The sequence below is a fragment of the Tachysurus fulvidraco genome, chromosome 12 (assembly GCF_022655615.1).
Source record: "Tachysurus fulvidraco isolate hzauxx_2018 chromosome 12, HZAU_PFXX_2.0, whole genome shotgun sequence".
Classification (NCBI taxonomy): Eukaryota; Metazoa; Chordata; class Actinopteri; order Siluriformes; family Bagridae; genus Tachysurus; species Tachysurus fulvidraco.
Window position 1 is genome coordinate 10,996,251 of NC_062529.1, and position 21,326 is coordinate 11,017,576.

A 21,326-nucleotide genomic window follows, 5' to 3' on the forward strand; every position below is an offset into this window, starting at 1 on the left:
AGAAGGACTGTCTGAGAATGCTCTCTCCCACACTGTCCCCTACACACATTCTCCTTTGCCAGAAAGCGCAAAACTGCGCTCCGTCTCCAGCAAACATCTGCAGCCGACATAGTAATCTAGCCGCCGGTTTGTTTGCAGATGGCACAGCTGATCCAGACACCATGTGACAGAACCCTCTCAGCCTGCACGTCCTTCCTTACCATGGAGGGTAACAGGAGCTTGTTCAAACCCCATCAGCTCCATCACAACACAGACAGATACACACTTTCTTAAACCTTGTGCTGTGTTTAATATTTAGCAATGGATGTGCAAGCAAATAAGCAAATGTCATGGTTATTTGGCTTCATAGCGATATACACTCATAGTCCATTTTATTAGAAATGCCAACTCATTCATGCAGTTCTCTAATCAGCCAATCACATTGCAGCAGAGCAATGCATGAAATCATGCAGAGATGAGTTAAGTGCTTCAGGTAATGTTCACATCGATCAGCAGAATGGTGGAAAATGTGATCTATTTACTGTGACACACAGAAATCCTATAAAATGGGACAGAAATCAGGTTTTGTTGTTAGCTCTTTAAAACAAAAGTGCAGGAGCTCCTTTTCACACTCATCATTTACCAGCAATCTTGTCATGTCATTTTAATGAAAAGTCCAACAGAAAAGAAGTAAAGACAAAAAACATCAGAGTTAAATTCACTCAGCTGGTTAGAGATCTATGAGATGCCAAGCATGATGGTGCTGAAAGTGGAATAAGCCTGAAAAATGAAGCTTTGAAAGCTGATCTGTTGGAACAGAGTATAGAAATAAGGAGGTGAGAGAGTTGGACAGAAGCCCTAAAGCCCTTCTGCTTGGGTCGCTTTGGGTAGAGATGAAGTATTGGCTAATTCCCACAGGCATTACCTTCAGTAACGGCTTTATAGGTGATGCAGGAAATTGACCAAAACGTTAATGAAAGGCATTATACATAAAAACCAACCCCGAACTGAACTCGGAATAAATCCTGGGTGCCACTAATGATCATACATTAATTATAAAGATTAATAGGCAAGTCATTTAGGGTGGACTTTCCTCTCATTTCTTGCTTATCCTCTTGATATCGGGTATGAGATAAATAAGAGAAAGATGATGTGACCTTGTTGCATTCATGTCTATATGAACAGGAATGAAATAAAATGTTTTATTTTCATTAGCAAAGTCAAATTACTCGGAAATCTCAGCTTTGGTAATGTTCTGGTTCAAAAATGAAATGAAAAATGAAAAACTGCCAACACTATTAGCACCACAGTGAAAATGAGAATTGTTACTGACAGCGAGATGGCTAGCACGCTTAGCTACTGGTCTTTAGCATACAATGTAATAGCTCAGGGTTATTCAGCTCAAGAAGTGTTACTTTTAGTTGTACAGGTTAGCTAATGTTAGCTAGCATTTGAGCTATAATGTTACCTAGCTTTCGACTGATAACAAAATCAAATGACAAACTTTGTTCGTTATCCTAATGTTTTTTAGCTTTCCAGCAAACCTTGCTACCAGATATGATTTCCTTATATAACAATTAGCCTAATTTAATATTGAAGACTAATATAAAATAGTTAATTAATAAGTTAGCTGAGCATTAGCTAGGTTACTGCTAATTCCAGATATGGCAATTCTTTTTTGGTACAGATTTTTGGTGTTTAAAAGTGCAAACAGAAAAGAAACCGAAATGAATGATTTTAATTTGAAGAAAACACTAGGGCTAGCAACACTAATGGAGTTAAAATATCCAATTCTCCATGCGCTGTAGATGAGATGCAGGCATTTATCATAGCCATCGTCACATTTAGCCGTTTAGCTTATTAACTGAAGCGTGTGTAACACCTCATGGTACGGCGTGGGCTCAGTGGATGTGTAATGCGATGCTCTTCATTTCTTTTGTAAATCTGTAAAGAAATCTTCCTGTGCTGACAGGATGTTGAGCTGGGAAAGCAGGATACCAAGAGTTGTAGCACACAACTGATGATGTAAAAGCAGGACAGCTGTTTTTTATTGATGCTATAGGTTAACACCCATACGGATGAGTTCATCCTTCCTCTGTTCTCTGCTCTCTCTCTCCCCCCTTAGGCTGTGTGATATTAATACAGGCTCGGTGCCCGAATGTAGCCACCAGTGGCCAGATGTTCAATCAAAGTGTTCCTGTTTCCGGGGCTTTGATGCTCCCCTGAGCTGATCTTGAGCCCTGCCTCTTTGTTCTCTAATCAGCCGCCAGACACAGAGCTACTTCACAGCGCGCCACTGAGATGACACACACCCTGGCTCCTCATCATAGCACAGATGTTTGCGCTTGCTGTGTTGCGCTTGCGTGTCTCTGTCTTTTAATGTATGTATTGTGTGTTCATCCTTTTCTTATCCTTCAAGCATCAAGCACAGGAGGCTTTTATTAAATGCACTCTCATGTGCAGCACATGCCTGAGGCTTAACTGAAGGATAAACAGGAAACAAATAAACACCTGCCAGGGAGGTGCAATCATTTTAACACATGCCTTTTCCTGTTGTTATCCCTATATTGATGCTTGTGTGCAGTCAGACACGCTGGATGTCTCATTTTTCTTTATTTCGGATTCCATCGGCTCTTTCTTCATTATTCATCTTTCCCTCTTTTTAAATATCTGTAGCTGCACCATTTTATTCTGCCAATACAGGTTTGTCCAGGTGCATGAATATTTGGACACTGATAAAGTTGAAGGATTTTATCTGTATGTTGGACATACAGTGCAGACAAAAAGACAATGCAGTCAGAAATCCTCAAGAACTCGGAGGAACTGAAAAAAGCTGTAGTGACGGCTTGGCAGCGCAGCACCAGTGGAACTAATCCAATGCCGGGTGATGTGTATGGGACTGAGATTTCAGGCAGTCACTGACCGCAACCAATTACATTTGACAATTTAATTTATGATCATTAGTTTGTCCAATTACCCTTTAGTCCCTCGAAAGGGGGGTTTGGGTGGACCACATACAAGGTTCTGTAATCTGTAATTCCTAAATAACTCACCCAATATGGATGTAAAAAATATATATACTGTATATGTGAAATATATATCTTGAATATGGTAATATTTATGTAGTACTTCCTAATTAAAAAATTTGAATAAACCAAATCAATAGATATTAAACAGTATTTTCTTATTTCAAGCACGGAATACTTATTCTACTGGCAGAAGCAAAAATCAAGCAAGATTTCAAGTGTTTATGTCTAGGAGAACAAATGGAATACAGAAGTAAAAAAACAAACATCCACAACATTTTAAATAATCTTATATTTGATTTGCATTTAATCAGGAGTTTCACTTGATAAAATTCGATCATTTTTGCAGCGTGGGGTTTTCCAGCCACCAAATGTATGTTTTGGTGGCAAAACAAACGTCCGCATAATAAGATTTGTGTTTTATTCTTGCTAATACTTAAGGGATCGGGTCAAAGTACCGGCACTGCTAAAATCAGCATGTGCTAGATATGATTTATCACACCGACACAGATTCCACAGGAGTAACAGACCTCTTAGACAGTGAGAGTGATTTGAGGTTAGTTGGGCAAGCAATTGAAGAAGCAAGGTCATGGCCCTGCCTGTCTGTTTCCATTTCACTCTCCACATAAATGTACAAACAAAATCCAACTGCATTAATTCCAGAGTTCAACCGCAAATGCAACAAATGCAAAAAAGTCTTCCTCAGTCAGATATCATTACTTCTCTACAAAGCACATACTTTCACTGCATTTTTACAAGGTAGTGAACTCAGCTCAAGCAACTCTGTGGATCTTTGTTTTTCCTTTAAACAAATATACTCTGTTTTTCTGCGCAGTCTAAATGAGCTTGCTGCTGTGTGTTTACATTGCTCAGGAAGCTCATTACAAGACACCGCATTAGTATATTCGCATGCACACATCACACACACACACTCTGTCCTCCCACTGCAACTCAGTCAACAGTCAGCTCGCTCAAGGCTTCCTGTCCAAGCTCAGTAAGATTCTATATGCACACTTTACCTGTGCACTTCTCACAAACACACACACACACACACACACACACACACACACACACACACACACACACACACACACACACACACACATACATGATGAGTAAACAAGACCTACCATTGACACACTCATACACATCACAGCACCGTCCCGGCGTTCCATCACCACGGGAGCCCAAGTGGGGCAGGGTACCTGCTGAGCACTGTGGGAATGTGCAAACTCCAGGCAAACACTCACACCTGAGAAGAAGAAGACAGGAAAATGACAGAGGAAATGACAAAAATACGGGGACATAAAAAACAGACAAGTGTGTCAATCAATAATAATTCAGGCTACATTTTATGGTGTAATGCCGTCAGTCATTTTTGGCATTTGTACAGGCATGTGTTTCACTAAAGCGCTATAAAGCCTGAGCAAATAAAAGCGTTGTAAAGCCGTGAACAGACACAGTTACAGTTCAGCCGTGCATAATGGAGATAAATGCTTAGTGAAGTGAAGGATCATGGTCCTGGCTGTGAGATCTGTGCTAAAGGGATAGAGAGGTACTGTATGACAGAGATGTGAGGCATGTAAGCGTGTGTGTTTGTGTGTCTTACCTGGTGGGTAGTGTGCAGCAGCCGTCTGCCGTGAGCCTGACCTGTGTTTCATAGCTATCTGCCGGACACTGCATGGGCTGTATGGGAGGACATTCCACCGTGCTGCAGTCTACACTGAAAACTGCCCAAACAAACACATCATCATTAAACACAATTAATACAATTTGTCAAATCTTTCTGCAAATAATTTGCCTTCGATTTTGCACTCAGAGCAGCTCAATGCTGTTTAAGCCAGAATACACAGTGGAATGAGGCAAATGCAGAAAATAAAGCAAAACAACAACAACAACAAAAAAAACAACCAACACAATCGGAAACAATTCTAGCGCCTGTCACTTTGTTTTCCACAGCTGCCAACAGGCGTGACAAGAAAACAAACACGGGGCAGGATCAACTGTTTTAAGTGTATAGATGCGGGTTGCTGTGCTTGACTACATGTGGAAAAATCAGCAGACTGCTCACCAAAGTACTGTTTAACAATCAGGAAAAAAAAAAACTCTCAGCCCTCCAGGATTCTGCTGTTGTTTTTTCAACGACCAAAAATGCTTGATTTTGCTGCAGCTTTTTTAAAAATAAAGCACTTAACTAGCATGCTAACTCAACGTTACATTATATGCTGCTAACTAGCTGAGTTTCTGAACAAGCAGAACATTAGGCTGAACGTGTAGATTTCGGTCCTCTGCATGTAAATGATGAAGCGTGTATGCTCTTGTATCATTTAGAGGAACTTTGCATTCTTACCTGGTTTGCACTCGTACAGGTCACAGCACTCTCCAGGTTTACCAGAGCTTTTGGATACAAGGATGTTGAGGTAACCAGGTTGGCAGACTTTCCTCAGACAGCCAGCAGGACTGCACACACAGCGGCTGGGCAGAGGGCAGCATTCACCAGGCGGAGCATAACCTTCAATCAGCACTGAGTCCTCAGGACAACGGGGAGAGAACTGGACCTCACATCTGGCTTTAGAACAGTCTGGCCTCTCCTCTAGAAACCCACAGAGAGAGAAATGTGGGCTGAATCAGACAGGTTTGATACAGATGAATTAATCCTGATTATACTTTCAAACCGCTGACCTCAGCTACTTTCTTGCTTTGGTTATTTTTGGTCATTTCTATTTACACTCCATCATTTAGCAGACATGTGGATGCAGTTTAGTTTTGGTTTTTAGGATTGAGTGAAGATAAAAATGCCAATGGAGAGACAAGTGCATAGCACTGACACTCCAACGACCACTCCAATCATATGAGCTCAAATCACACCGGACCATACAGTACTGGAAGTTAGAGAGACAAAAAGGTTAAATCACACAATCTGAAAAAATTCTGATCATTTGTTGAATCTACATACAGTAGATGTCAATCTGATAGCACAGAGGATAAAATAGCCAAAGTCAATTCAGTTTTATGTGTGAAGCACTTTATCAATGCACACTGACACAAAGCAGCTTGACAGAAGTTTAAAAATTCTGTATAAAGTGATACGATTTTACATTTACATTTAGAATTATCCCAAACGAGTAAGCCGGCGATGGGGTGAGGAAGGAAAAACTCCCTGAGACGATATGTGGAAGAAATCTGGAGAAGAAACCTGCATTTTCAAGTGTGTGCATTGTTCTGAACCAGACTGAATTGCAGATATTACAGTTCAAAACCTTTAGAGTCCCAGGATGCAAGAAGATTCCTACTGCGACTGCAGGCCAATTCTCTGAAGTGAACTGAGCAGATGAGTCTCATGAGAGAACATTACAGACCAGGTGAGCAGCAGCATCCTGAATACTCTTTAGATGAGATAACACTTGGAGACTAGCAAGGTCCTGTAATACAGTGGAGACTAGAGCTTAGAAGAATTTTTTGGCAGTGAGGAAATGTTGCCTTCCTCTGATGTTGTGAAGAAACAAATCTGCCTCATCTGATGGCTGATGTAATGTTGCAACACTAGCTGCTCTTTCTCTCTCTCTCTCTCTCTCTCTCTCTCTCTCTCTCTCTCTCTCTCTCTCTCTCTCACTCACACACACTCTTTCTCTCTCTCACACACTCTCTCTCCCTCTCTCTCCCACTCTTTCTCTCTCTCACACACACTCCCTCTCTCTCACACTCTCTCTCTCACACACACTCTCTCTCTCCCTCTCTCTCACACACTCTCTCTCCCTCTCTCTCCCACTCTTTCTCTCTCTCACACACACTCCCTCTCTCTCACACTCTCTCTCTCACACACACTCTCTCTCTCCCTCTCTCTCACACACACACACTCTCTCTCACGCTCTCTCTCTCTCACACACACACACACTCTCTCTCTCTCTCTCTCTCTCTCTCTCTCTCTCTCTCTCTCTCTCTCTCTCTCTCTCTCTCTCACACACACACACACACACACACACACACACACACACACACACACACACACACACACACACACACACACACACACACACACACACACACACACACACACACACACACACACACACACACACACTCTCTCTCTCTCTCTCTCTCTCTCTCTCTCTCTCTCTCTCTCTTTCTCTCCATGCAAGCAAATGCACAGTGTGGTATAGTATGGATTCTAATGCAGAGCTATTCATAACCTGACCAAATATCTGTGTACCTTTTTCCACTAAATAATGGTACATATAAAAGTGGGAGGACTTTCTGGTTGAATCTCCTGTGCTACATTATTGTTAACAGTAAACAACAGACTAACAACAGAACCAGTCATGGAGATTAAAGTTCCTGCTTGGTTCTATATCTATGCAACCGAACAAACAGAACTTACAGGATTTTTGTACACAGTAAAAAGGTTATTGCGCATGACTGCTGAACGTTGTTGTGCTGTACAATTCAGTAGAAAAACAATTCTAGTCAGATAGTGATTTTTAAAATGTCATATGGCAATAAAAATAATAAGAAAATGTGGTTCCATGGGTGGTGTGATGGTGCAGCAGGTCGCAGTGTTACCGCCTCCCATCTCCAGCATCTTGTCTGTGTGGAGTGTCTATACATGTTCTATCTTTATTCATGTGGGTTTCCTCCGACTGTACAAAAACATGCGGGCAGATGAACCAGCGTTGTTGAATTGCCCCTAGGAACATAATCATAAGTTTACATACCCCTTGTTGATTCTGCAAAATGTTAACAAGGGATCGTATAAACTGCAGGTGTAGATTCTTATTATTTTGTGTTCTGGGAAACATCTAAATATCTTATGTAGCTTCTAAAGTGTGGTACTAAATAAAAACAATAATATCTTCAAAAAATAATAATTTACAAGAATCATCCTGTGAAAAAGATACTTAATGTATCAGGTTGCCTTCTTGAACATCAGTGAATGTTTGCACCTTATATATTGCATCCCTATAATAGTTGTGAACAAGTCCCTACTTTTAATGAATAAGATCCCTCTTATCTCTTTTAAATTGAGTGCGGTGTAAGTAAGGGGAATGTTAACGTCTGACTTTAACTGTGTGTGCCAGTGTGTGTGCCAGTGTGTGTGCCAGTGTGTGTGCCGGTGTGTGTCCCACCTTGGGCCAGTATTGCCAGAATTGGCTCCTCCATAACGTTGACCTGGATAAAGAGGTTACCGAAGTAATACGAATAAATGCCCATGTGTTTATGGATTTGTTTTTCTGTTCTAGGTTTTGCTTTATGCTTTGTTTAATGCTTTATTGTCCACTGGGGTCAAAGTGCACCTCTATTATAAACACATCCTTGACATTCAGGGGATTGCTTGCTCGTATTGGGTCTAAATAGAGGAGGAATGAAGGACTATGATAAAAAAACATGGAAAGAAAAGAAAAGGAAAAACAAATGTCAGTAGGACAAGAGATAACAGCAGGAAGGAGAATTTTTATGTAGGCCACAAAATACCACATCGCTTTGTATCCCTCAAACATTCAGACAAAATAAAAACCCTCAACAAAACAAAAAAGTACAAAACTTTCAGCACTTGCTGTAATCTTAAACTGCAACATCAGTTCATAACATGTAATGATATGGTTCTGCTGTTTGTTTGATATAAACCATCCAGAAAGACAATTGCATCTAATGTATGAAATGTAGCTATTATAAAGAGGCAATGTGGCGCATTACATCCTTTTGATGTGTGAGGAGAGAAGATACTCCTCTCTTAAGCAAGAGAGGGTAATTACCTCCAATGAAGGGTAGCAAGAGAAAGAGTGTGGAGGGAGAGCATAATGCCCGCAAACACACAATAAGAGTAGCAAAGAGACAGCTATTTAAAAAGCAGCTCATATTTAAGTGCAGTGTTTATGTGTCATTATGCAAGAGCATGTCACGCCGTTTTTTTTTGTTCTGGATGAGGGACTGGAGAAAATGATGTTAGAATTATGACTTGAATTTGAATTGACTCGACTGGCAGAGAAACAGGCATGCAGAGATGGAGAGTGGCACGATTAAAAGTTTGATCTGAGAAAAGCCAAAAAAACAAAACAAAAGAAAAAGAAAAAACATGCAACTTCGGTAAAAGCGAGAACAAGCGGCGCCTGACACGGCGAGAAAATGAGACCTGCATACATTTAGTCGATTACAGCCTGCTGCAAGAAGTTGTGCTGCTGCTGTAGAAAGTGCACCCAAGCAGGCAGAAAAGCCAACACCACATGCACCATTTTGCACTCAGATGAAAGTGTTCGGAAGTGTGTTTGAAAGATGAATTCGGGAAGATGTTTGAGGTGGGTTTTTGCTGAATTAAAATGAGTGCCTATGGTGATGCTATAAATCTTTCCTAAATCCTCTCTCTCTCTCTCTCTCTCTCTCTCTCTCTCTCTCTCTCTCTTGCTCTATCTCTCACTCTCTCTCAAACATTCTAGACCCTGTTTCCATCTGCTCTTTCTGCATGCCAAAACCAATCATAATGTGCTCAAAAGCTACACTAGACCATCAGTGAACAAATTCACTTTGTAGGTTCCATTTCTTTCTGATGTACCAGCCTGGACAGACTTTTAATCAATTTGATCAATTTTCTCCTGGCCACATGAGCAGCAGATCCAGGCCATGGAAATGACCTGCAAGAGCCTCTCAATGTTTCACAGCCGTCTGTTCGTGCTCCTGTTTACCATTGAAGGATTGTGGGTAATGCCCTGAGCAAATTTTCCCCATTTATTTCAAGCAGAGTATGGGCTCAAAACAGCAGGAATATGGAAAACCTAATAAGCGCACATTACTACACAGAAATGGCTGAGCCAGGGTCGGATTTTTGGTGCTGGAGCACGGTTAATGGAGTATTCGTGAAAACATGGAGCAAAGACAGAATGATAATAGTCCACTGTAGCAACCCAGGGGTTTTTTTTAAAGCTTGTTTTTCTCTTTTACAACATTTGTTTTCTCTCCCCCCTTTTTTTTGGGTAATGGCTAATGTTTGGTACTATTGCCATCATCCCAGGGATCTGAGAGCAGCTGGAGTGACACACGTTCAACTAGGAAAGAGGAACCTGCTGCTGTGCACAGTAATGAAGTCCAGACAGACCTGGCACTACTGCTGCACGACACACGCACAAATACACCTGGCACTTTTGCTTCAATAAATAACATACTAAAAAAAAACTGACCTTTATTTCTCTGTATGGATGATGTCGTTCTAAGAAGTTGTCACTTGCTTATTACTGTCTGACTGAATGATCCAGTGACCCCTTAAATCCATCATCTTAGACTGTTTAAGTGAGACACACTTCTGACAAGGAATGACTAGTTTTTCACATTAAAAAAAAAAATCATTTGAGATTCCAGTGTACATATATTATATATAGTCAAATCTTAATAGTGAAGAAAGGAAGGCAGAAAAAAGTCATTAACCCGATGAGCTTAATGTAAGAGAATCACACACTTTTCCTGCCACTTATAGATATTAAAGGGGGCTTGTTTTATGGCATTATATCAGGTTATGATAGGAATTTATACTGTGCCAATCAAGCTGATCAGTGCAGAGAGCAAAAAAGACAAGATTGAGGCAGGAGTTCAAGTGAAATCAAGCAAAACAATCAGAACAATTAAAAACCTAGATGTGAGACTATGCACAAAATGAAGCAATCACTGGTTTTAAGGCAATCACCGGAAGGCTAGACAGATACAGATGTAGCTAAAGATGCAAAACAAACACTGCATATATTCTTAGTTTTCTCTCTCCTAGCATCACTTATACAGATAAACTAATAACTGACGGGAGATTATTTCTTCGATATTCATTGAAATGAAAACGTGAAACACAAACCAGCAACCCGAAGCAAATTACTTTGTACCTAACGGCGGCTACAAGTCGGCTCTGCTTGCAATTCTCCATCTACTATTCAGCAACACAGTAAGAGAAATCATGCTGGCTGCTGTGAAACATGACTCCTAAGCGTGAGAATTGCTCAGAGCCAAGCTGCTGTAATGAAATGGCTCTCTTCTCCCATTCCCCTCCTCGTATTTCAGCCAGCTGTGGACGCGCCACGCAGACGGAGGCAGCGGAGGGTATCCATGGAGAGGGATGGGATTAAAATGAGCCGGCATCGATACGATCCTCCATTGACTCATTAACAACCATGCTTAGTCTAGTCTGTCAGAAGGAACACGCTGCAGCCCAACACACACACACACACACACACACACACACACACACACACACACACACACACACACACACACACACACACACACACACACACACACACACACACACACATTTCACCAAACAAAAGGCTCTACAGGGCCTCGGATGAATTACAATGGTGCAGACATTTATGGTAAAAGCACATTCACTAAACTTTCTAGAGGGCAAAAATCTCAAGTGACCAATCACTACCTGTTTACTACACAATAAAATCAGATTTATTGAGAGAGTTTATGGAAAACAACTGCCTTAATACATCTGACTTGCCTTTACATAAGTGTGTAAAACCACAGAAAATGAGCACCGTACATACCATGAACTGATCAGCACTGTACCTTACATTTCCATTAAACTCCATGATTTCACCATGAACAGCTTGGACTGAACTGCACTGATCATGAAATAATGGAGACTATGCATGCATGATAAAAGTAAATGATCGTCCCTACAGGATATCCAGCGACTTTTATTATGATTATATTTATATATTACATTTCCAGATCCATCAACCTTGCATTTTAAACAGAAGTTCCACAGTTGAAGATGCTATCACAAGTTATCCCTCAATCTTTTGGCAATAAAACAAGTCAATCAGCGGACAAATCTGAAATCGTCGTTACAGGAATTTGAACTCTCCCCGCCCACTTTACCTTCCCACAGATCCGATCTCACATGCTCACAGAACATCATAGATATCTATGACAGAACGTGTTGGCTAACTAGCTGTTTGCATAGCTAAACAAAGAAGATTTTGAGCGCATTTATGTAAAATAAACTCTATAAACTGTCAGTTAATTTATTTATTTTTTTGGGAAGCCACTGAAATGTTTAGCCATGGGCTTGTTTGGGTTTCAGGAGAAAGAGAAAACTGGAGGAAGATTTTGTTTGAAAATGATTAAACAAGCCTAATGGAGCTAACACTTTACAAATTAGCTTAATGGTGGTGATAAATAGAAAGTGAATAAAACATGTTTTTTTGGACCGGCCCTCTCCTGCGTCAGACACTGCGGATGCTCAGAAAACTAAAGTAAGGTCGGCCATTTGGACACCAAGCTGCCAATCTGCATATCACAAATATTCTGTTGCTATCACATTCAGAGGAAAAATAATTTTTAATCGCATTTATTATTTTATTCGGACCTCATTGCTGAGGCAACCTTTTCATTTTCTTTCTCCGTTTTCTTTTTCTCTTGTTTCTCTGGTAACCGAGATGGAGTGGTCTTGCTCATCCTTCAAGTACAGGCTCCTACAATGGCTACTCCAAGAGGCTTTGTCCAGCTGAGAGGTTGGAGCAAGAGTTCATTGAAAGTGGCCTGGAGAAAGAGATCTGTACTGAACACTGGATCATTAGCCAATAATAGACTGTTCCTTTGTACCTCATTCAAACCTACATCCAGCATGTGACCCACAGCCGAATTGCCATCTGTATTATCAATAGTTCTGAGATGACTTTCTACTGCTTACCTCTGCATTTAGAATGCAGACATTCTAGCCAATAAATATTTTAAGCTGTAAATTGCCAATAAACACTTTCGATTTCATCCAAAAAATCAGGTACTGTTTATTATTTATGAGTTTTAGGCCACATTTGGAAAAATCTCCCGAAAACGATCCAGTTATAATGCTCACCACAAATGAAAGATTTCAACCTTAAGTCAAAGACTCATTTGAACCAACCAGCTGTCGATGCAAACATAATGAAGTAATTAGCAGCTGAATTGTTTATTGTTGGGTTTTGTTTGGGTGGCACTGTCATTATAAGGTGTTGCTAATGAAAAGTCCTTTTTTTTAATTGGTTTGTTCTTTGTCAATTAAGCATTGCTTTATTTTTGAAACTGCAAATGAAAACAAAAGATGATGATGATTATAATAATAATAATAATAATAATAATAATAATAATAATAATAATAATAATAATAATAATAATAATGTTGGACACAGGGTTTAAAATGACCATAAATTTACTTCCGATTTAGGCCCAAATATGGCCCAATGGTGGCACTAGAGTGATTTCAGCATTTGGCCCAAATTTAGTCACAATGTTCCTTTGACCGTTCGCAATCAATGTACCAAATTTCATAGCTTTTTACCAGACGAAGAAGAAGAAAAGAAAGAAAGGATAATAATATGGTTTCTACTGTATGCACCTTTGGCCCCCTAATATATAGCCACAAGCATCAATCTGTGCAGATAAAGGACCCTTCTTAAATATAACCCACTGGACTACTATCTAGTTCTTAGCATTTTAGCTAAAGAACTATTGTAACTAAAATATTGTTGTTGTTTTTTTTGTACACTAGCAAACATTTTGGCTAGTTTAGACTTAATGTTCCTTAAAAAAACAGCCATATTTACTTCATCCTGCCTACATATGACAACAGCCAAAAGCTTTGGAATCCTATCCTGAACATGCCTTCTCATGATTCATACAAATTCACTTTTATGACTTGCAGCTTTGCTGCTTGAGGAAAGTAAACTCTGCCTTTAAAGGATGGATTGTCATGGGAAAGGAATTTTGTGTCTATGGTTTTGGTTTAGGTCGTCTGGAATTATTATTGTGATGCATCATTGCCCTTTATACCTAACCACTTCCTCTAGAATTATACACCAATATTTCACTAGCATTCCACCCTCCATATTCTTTATTGAATGCACAAGATCGCAGCATACCTGCTGGGCATGTAAAGAATATTTTTGAGTTTCCTGTGGAGGGGGAAACGTTCTCTAAAGCATCTTTAATAATACACACAAAGAGTTGGGTAATATTGGGTAATATTGAAAGATGAACAGGAATGAAAAAAATGGGATTTAGAGCATCTCCTTAAGAACAGAGGGTGATAGAACCATCTCCATCAGGTCAAACAACCATTAAAAACCCTACAAATCTTCATCTATTATCTTCTATGCCTTGCTAGTGTTAATCAGTTTAGACTAACTGTATTGTTCCTCCACACCAGAAGCCTGTATATCTGCTACCATTAAGCGCTCATTAGTTCTATCAGTAGCTCTCTTTTAGTGGAGAAGTGCTTTATTAGCCCAGAGGGATCCTGGGTTTGTTCAATAAAGGCCTCTCTACACTGCCATCAGTGCACTGATGAAGCTATAAGCATGAAAAGAAAAGAGAGAATGCATCTCTTGATGAAGAGACGTTTACAATTTCATGACAACCCCAAGGACATTCGAGAGGATTCATTAGCTTATAAACAGAGTTAGTTTAAATGCATAAAATTTTAGGGAAAGTGATGATCAGATCACTGCTGAACACCAGTTCTGGGAACTGACAGCTGCTCGTGTGTCGATTATTGGATTTGGCACAGAGACTGACAAGGTGAGTTTTCTCTCTCTACAGCTAGGCTGTGTGTAGAATACAGTAGCACATGATGAAGACAGATCTTTAAAAAAACAGCTAAGTTCAGAAGGATAAACCACATGACCGAAACCCTGAGTAGCTCCGGAAGGCCGCCATGTCAAGTCGCCCATGGTGAAAGGGACGTTCTGCGATGCTCTGCACTTCTTTATAGAGGCAGCATAGCCTGCAGGTAAAGCTACGGCTTCATCTCATCCAGTTAACACTGTCATCCTGCCGACGGCTGAGCGGCTGGCTGAGTGACGAGCCGAAGAGAAAGAAAGTGTGTGAGAAAGAAGGGAATAGTAAAGAAAGAAAAAAAACAAGTATGTGGAAAGCGTACTGTAAAGCGTGGTGAGATGTGAAATCTACAGGAAGCACAGACGGACTAGGAATAAAGATGGACGAATGAAACAAAAGAGTGAGAGTAAAAAAAGATAAAAAATGCCAACAAAGTAAGGTGAACAAGCCAGAGTTAGGGAGAGTGCAAACTGCTGACCCGTGGTCAGGAACAGTGAGGATCGATGTGTTTTGGTTTTGCAGGCAGATGCACAAGTTTGCATGTATAATGTGTCTTCATTCTCATTCTTGTGTTCAGGGATCTATAACTGTTTAGGTATTTATTGGTTTTATTTCACAGCAGCCGCAGCATACACATTCTCATGTTAATACTGTGATTCATTTTGATACCTGTGTGTGCGTGTGTGTGTGTGTGTGTGTGTGTGTGTGTGTGTGTGTGTGTGTGTGTGTGTGGGTGGGTGTGTGTGCGTGTGTGTGTGTAGCGTACTGATTGGATAAATAAAGGAAGGAGATGAGTAAATGAGTGAAGGCAGGCTGTAATTGAGCTCATTGTGTGAAAGCAGAACACAGCAGTGAGACAGGAAGCTAGCCGTCTAGATAATTAAAAGTAAAACACAAGCAGAAATTAAAAGTTGCTCTGTCCGCTCAGCATGCTGGTAGCGCACAGCCTTCGGGGGGAGTTTATTTATTCTCTAGGGATCTAGAGACTAGATTTGAGGCTAGTAAGAATTATGCTTATTATAGCTATTGCTATAAAAATGAAGCCTTTATTCTGTCCAGCTAGTTAAAGCTACACTTACTAAAATGAGCTCTGAGCATCACAGATTCCTAACTGAATTGTTCCACCTTTAGAGTTAAAACAGGCTGCATGCATTTGAGAAAATTTAGAATTTAGACCACTGGTGTGGGGGTTTGTGTTCATTCAGACACAAGAACTGGTGTCCAGTAAGGAGGCTTGGGGTAAAATCTTCCAGTTTATCCAGTGAGGTTAAGATCAGGGCTCTGTACAGGACACTCGAGTTCGTCTACATTAGATGACACGTTGTGCGCAGTCCAACTGTAATGCTGAAACGAGTTTGTGCTTCTTAGTTCCACTAAAATGAATACTCACTTTAACCTCATACTAAACAATTCTAGACAATTACATGTTTCTGAGTTCATCGCATCGATTTAGGGAAGACTCCCAGATGGATGTGATGGTTAGATATTTTCAGCATACTTTGTGTGGGATTTCAGAATTTCTGCCTAAGGTAACAATAAAAAACACTTTTTCCTACAAAGTACATTTTTGATATCATTGTTTTAACAGATGGCTGTAAAGAATCACTGTTGCTCTGCTACTCAGAACGTGTTGTTAAAACGTATTGCACAAGCCACATAGGATGCAGTTCGGGAACTTAATATTTTGCTACATTTTTACTCCGGTGACTTGATTTCTAAGCAAAAAGCCTCAAACTAATATGATTTGTCATTTTTTGTTCAGGCTCACTGTAGAAACATGATATACACCCCCCGCCCCCACCCCCACCACACCCCACCCGCTACCAAAACCTAAATGGAAAGAAACCTCCTGTCAGACCCAGCGCACAGCCCTTCTCACTTCACCAGTCTACCATCTTTGTTCTGATTTGGAGCCAGAAAGAACCCTGGAGTTTGTGTGTGCATGTTACAAATGAGATTCCAGCACCCTGTGCTGATTCCCTGCCAGACAAATAAACATGAGCACCAATAACACAGCAAGGGAATGAGCTCATGACGAAGGAACCCTTGCTTCAGAACACAGCAGGAGCGATCCACCCCTGAGCTGTTATACACACTTACATACACACACACACACACACACACACACACACACACACACACACACACACACACACACACACTACAGCACTAAAGTGCTAGTGTTTGCTATACAAATGTGGATATACAAATGCCTGTTTGTATTTTTCCTCATTGTGTGCCTTTTTTCCCCCCGCAAATAATGGAACATTTGCTATGAACAGGAAAATCCATGCCAAGTGCCCTGAGCCATACATCAACTTATTTCTGTCAATAACCATAAAAAAACCCAATAGAGCAAAATCTAGGAGAGTTACGGCTCAACGGTTCTGCTGAGCTGAAAACTGTAGGCAGAAACAAATCTAGGAGGTTCTACATAGATGAGAGATTCTGAAAGGGATCAATTAAAGTCAGAATAAACTAAAATAACTAACTAAGACTTTGTCTGCCTCTTTCTACACCCGACTATATACTATGCACTTTCATCATCTTTCAGGCTTTTGTTTTATTCACAGTGACACTGTGTGTGTGTGTGTGTGTGTGTGTGTGTGTGTGTGTGTGTGTGTGTGTGTGTGTATGTGTGTGCGCGTGCGTGCGTGCGTGCGTGCGTGCGTGTGTGTGTGTGTGTGTGGTGTGTGTGGTGCGTATGGGTGGGGCTCATCAGGAGCCAGAAGGATTAGAGAGCTGCTGTCTTATTAAAAACCTTCAGTTTCTGGAAAAAATGTGCCTTGTGCAAGTCTCCACCTATAGCAAACATGAACGCTGGATTAGGGCTGGATGTGCAGTGAGAAATTTCATCATCAGCCAAAAATGTCTTTCACCATGTTCTCAACGCTACTCTTTTCAGTCAAGAGATAAAACGACTGCCATATTTCCTCATAAACTCCAAACCGTAGCATTTCCCAGTTACATTACAATGCCTTTTAAACGTTTCGCCTCAAGAAAAATGACAAAGTAGAACCATCAAATTGACCCCCGAATATCTAATCCACGTTCATGTGGGACGATTTCCCACGATTGGAAACAAGATTAGTGTGCGTTCAAAACCGAATTCTTTGGAGGATAAAGTAACTGGCATAAAAAAAAGGTGTGAATGACGGACTTCTGCGCTCCTTGAAACACTGCCGAGAGAAACAATTTAAAAGCAAAAGCCGGAGCTGATGCGCTTCATCGTTCTGTTGATTGCCAATTTCTCAGTATATCACAGCGTGCCTTAATAAACGCAGCAGATATTCTCGGCCTTCGCAGCTTTAAAGTGCATCTATTCGTTGATCACGGCTGCAGGGTCAGCGAAAGATGTACAAGGTGATGGAACTCTCAGCATTATAGATGTTGTATGGATTTCGGCCTGAATAAACACTGCCACATGATGAATAACTGAGAATAAAAACACAGGGAGAAGTGGTTTTGTCACTAAAAACTGTAAACACATCTTTCTCCACAGGGTTTCTCATAAATGCACTTTCCAGGTTGTTTTGCCCATTTTTGTGCTATACATCTCTCTCTCTCTTTCTCTCTCTCGCTCTCTGGCATAGAATCACACCATGGGGTCATTAGATGGATTAGGATTAGAGTGCTCCCAGCGGAAACCCTGTAATTGGGGCCTGTTTGGACTGTTTGCATCTCCCCCGCTGCTGAGCCTTGGAAAAAAGTGGCCATTCTCACACACCTCCATATCACATCATCCCTACATCAGACAGACAGACAAACAGGGAGGGAGGGATGCAAGAAGGAAAGGCAGGAAAGGAAGAATTCTTTCTGAGTGACTCGGTCCTCAGCTATGCACTCCTCCCACGCAGGCTGGAAATGGCTAGATTTTGAGTGTTTAGGCCAGGCGAACCTGGAGTCTCATATCCTCCTAAGCAGCCTGCCTCGTGTGTGTTTCAGTAGGCTTGGAGGACCAGTGTTCCAGAGGAAAAACAGAGAGAAAGAGAGCATGAGCGCGGGAGACATCTCAGCCGAAATGAGCTGGTGTAAGATGAGTGCTTCAGATTGAATGGCAAATGAAAGCGCTTGTCCAAGCGAAGGAAATAAATAACAAGGATGTGGTCCGGATGAAATTGCCACCCAGTGTGAAGAAATGACTTGAAAGATTAGTGTTTTAACATGAAAAACAGGCAGGAGCGATGAGAGGAAACGGAAAAGAAGCTCAGGCATAATGACTTCATCTCCATGCTCCATGGTTCTCCAAGGAAAACCCAGAAACGCAATATGAATAAATGATTCGGCTCAAACTTCACTCTTACTTAGAGGGAAAATTTGCATCTTGGAATTTGATGTTTAATCGTAATTTGCAAAAAAAAAATAAATAAAAAGCTAAACAAACTGAAGCTGGACTGACTGTAGTTCATTGTCACAAGACAGACTGCGGTCTTGGACATCTCATCACCAGATAACGATAAGTAAACAATAAGGATGGAATATTATGAAGTGTGTCTTCGTCTGATAAGTTTGTGTTAAAGCTGACGGGAACATCAGCTACTGTGAATGCTGTGTAGGTTTCAGATCTCCCCTTACAATAATCTCAAATACAGACACCATTATTTGAAGATGTCTTGTGATGCGAGATTTCAAAAAATTCCTAGCAATTCTCTAGCAATCTGTCCATGTGCACTTTCTCTCTTTCGTAGCCTTGGGGTCTCCTCCCTCTCGCTCTGTCCGTTTTTCAGGCTGTCCTTGAGGCACTGAAGGAGTGCGACATTCCGCTTTAGAGTCACGCTTCCTGCATTCTTGCCATAGCACAGTCAGTCATGCAGAACCCCGCACAGCAAGGGTCCACAAATTATTTCCCAACATGTGTCCTACAGGGTTATTAATAAGCACAGCAGCGCAAAGCGGGACACAGGACATCCATGGGGGAGGCTGTAAAAGGCCATAAAAGGGCTTAGATTGAATGGAAGCAAATATGGTCTAAATAGACATAATGTTTTTTGTGTGTGTGTTTGTGTGTGTATGTGTGTGCGTGTGTGTGTGTGTGTCTCACGAGCATTGCATGGCAATAAGTAGACAAATGAGGTTAAACCACGAGCCTTGCTCTCTGAAGATTAGCATGCCATACAGCACATGCACTAATTTCATTGAACAAATTTACTCTGTTGAATTATGTCACAATATATCGGTGGCTGATTGGTAGATTTTATCTTTCAATAGGCCAAGAAATAGAAATGTAACAACAACTTCTTTAACCAGTTAAGGCTTTAGGTTACTGATTAGAAGATTGGGGGTTCAACATGCAGCACAGCAAAGCTGTTGCTTTTGGGCCCTTGAGCAAGGCCCTTAACCCTCACTGCTTCATGGGTGCTGGATCACTGCTGCTATCACAAGTCATGCTCTGTACTCTAACCTCAAGCTCTTCATCTGGTATATATACGAAGGAAAGTATTTAACTTTGCTTTAATGCATGTGTGACAATTAAAGGCATCCAAAAAAAAATCTACTCTTTTTCACATCACGGTGATCGTGAGTCAGAATATCCAGAGACGCTTGGCGTTTTTCTATTTGTTTCTGTTTGTTGTTGTTTTCGTTGCTCAAGGCGTGCTTGAACTTTTGTCCCGCAGTTCAGTTAAAAAGTATGCGGAGCTTGCTTTGGGAGCACGAAATCTCCCAGCATTCACATGAACAGCAGTTGCAAACGAGGCAAAGTCACAAGCACTGGCCTGAAATTGCAATATACAGCGCTGCAGTATTACATCTCATTCAGAGAGCTTTTCACAGCTGACAGTATTAAAATCTGGGCTCTATGTACAGCCTGAATTGCTAACTCATGCATACATCAATAGCTTTAGTGAGCGGGTCACCACATGCAGGAGTCACACCTCCCCCTGAATGCCAACCGACACCCACCCTTTCAAAATCATTTAACTGCACTGTCACATTCCTGCACATACATACAGTACATACACACACACACACACACACACACACACACACACACACACACACACACACACACACACACACACACACACACACACACACACACAATACATTCAACATTCATCCTTACTGCTGAAAATACAAAATAGCTCACTGCAGGAATTAATCATTTGAATAAAAAGCCAGCAGGAGATTTGACAGAGATTGATCAGCTGACTGCCAGCATATTACCTGCACAAGAATAGAACAAAAAAGTCTCGTCCTCTCATCTTGTCTCCTTCTTTTTTTTTGTCTTTCTCTCTATTTTGATATTTCCTATATGCTGTTTTAATTAAATTAATGTCAAATAAAAAAAAGGAAAATAAAGTGGAAACATACTGTACACACATAGATTTTTACATAAAATCCTTTAGTGAACATGGTGTCATTATGATGTTACGCTGTTTAAGACTGTTTACTTTTATTTTGCTTTTTTTAGTTTATTAACCCCTTAAACACCCAGGAGTCTTCTGTGAGTACAGGACCGCATTCCCCTCGGTTGTAACGCCATACCTTTCCTATTAGTTTTACTGGAGCATCTGAATAATGCATAGGAAACACACAATACTGTGCTTGAATATGGATAACTGAATAATAAGTTGGAAGTTTAAAGAGTTAAAAGCTTTAACATGGCTCCAAATCCAAGCTTGCTGATGACTCGAGTACCTTGAGGTGATGTGTGATAAACAGACTTGGTCTGAAAAGAGCTTAAAATTACTGTTAGAAGAAAACACACACACACACACACACACACACACACACACACACACACAC

The 21,326-nt window shown here is 40.8% G+C and overlaps 1 protein-coding gene across 1 annotated transcript in view; it reads right to left on the minus strand.

Annotated features, from left to right (window-relative positions):
• crim1 (cysteine rich transmembrane BMP regulator 1 (chordin-like)) overlaps positions 1 to 21,326 on the minus strand; it is an 80,509-nt gene that overhangs the window by 36,238 nt on the left and 22,945 nt on the right. The window contains exons 3-5 of the mRNA XM_027172311.2: positions 5,356 to 5,598; positions 4,615 to 4,735; positions 4,136 to 4,257 (exon numbers count right to left, since the gene is read on the minus strand). Coding sequence (XP_027028112.1) covers positions 4,136 to 4,257; positions 4,615 to 4,735; positions 5,356 to 5,598 — 486 coding nt within the window. The remainder of the gene's footprint in view (positions 1 to 4,135; positions 4,258 to 4,614; positions 4,736 to 5,355; positions 5,599 to 21,326) is intronic.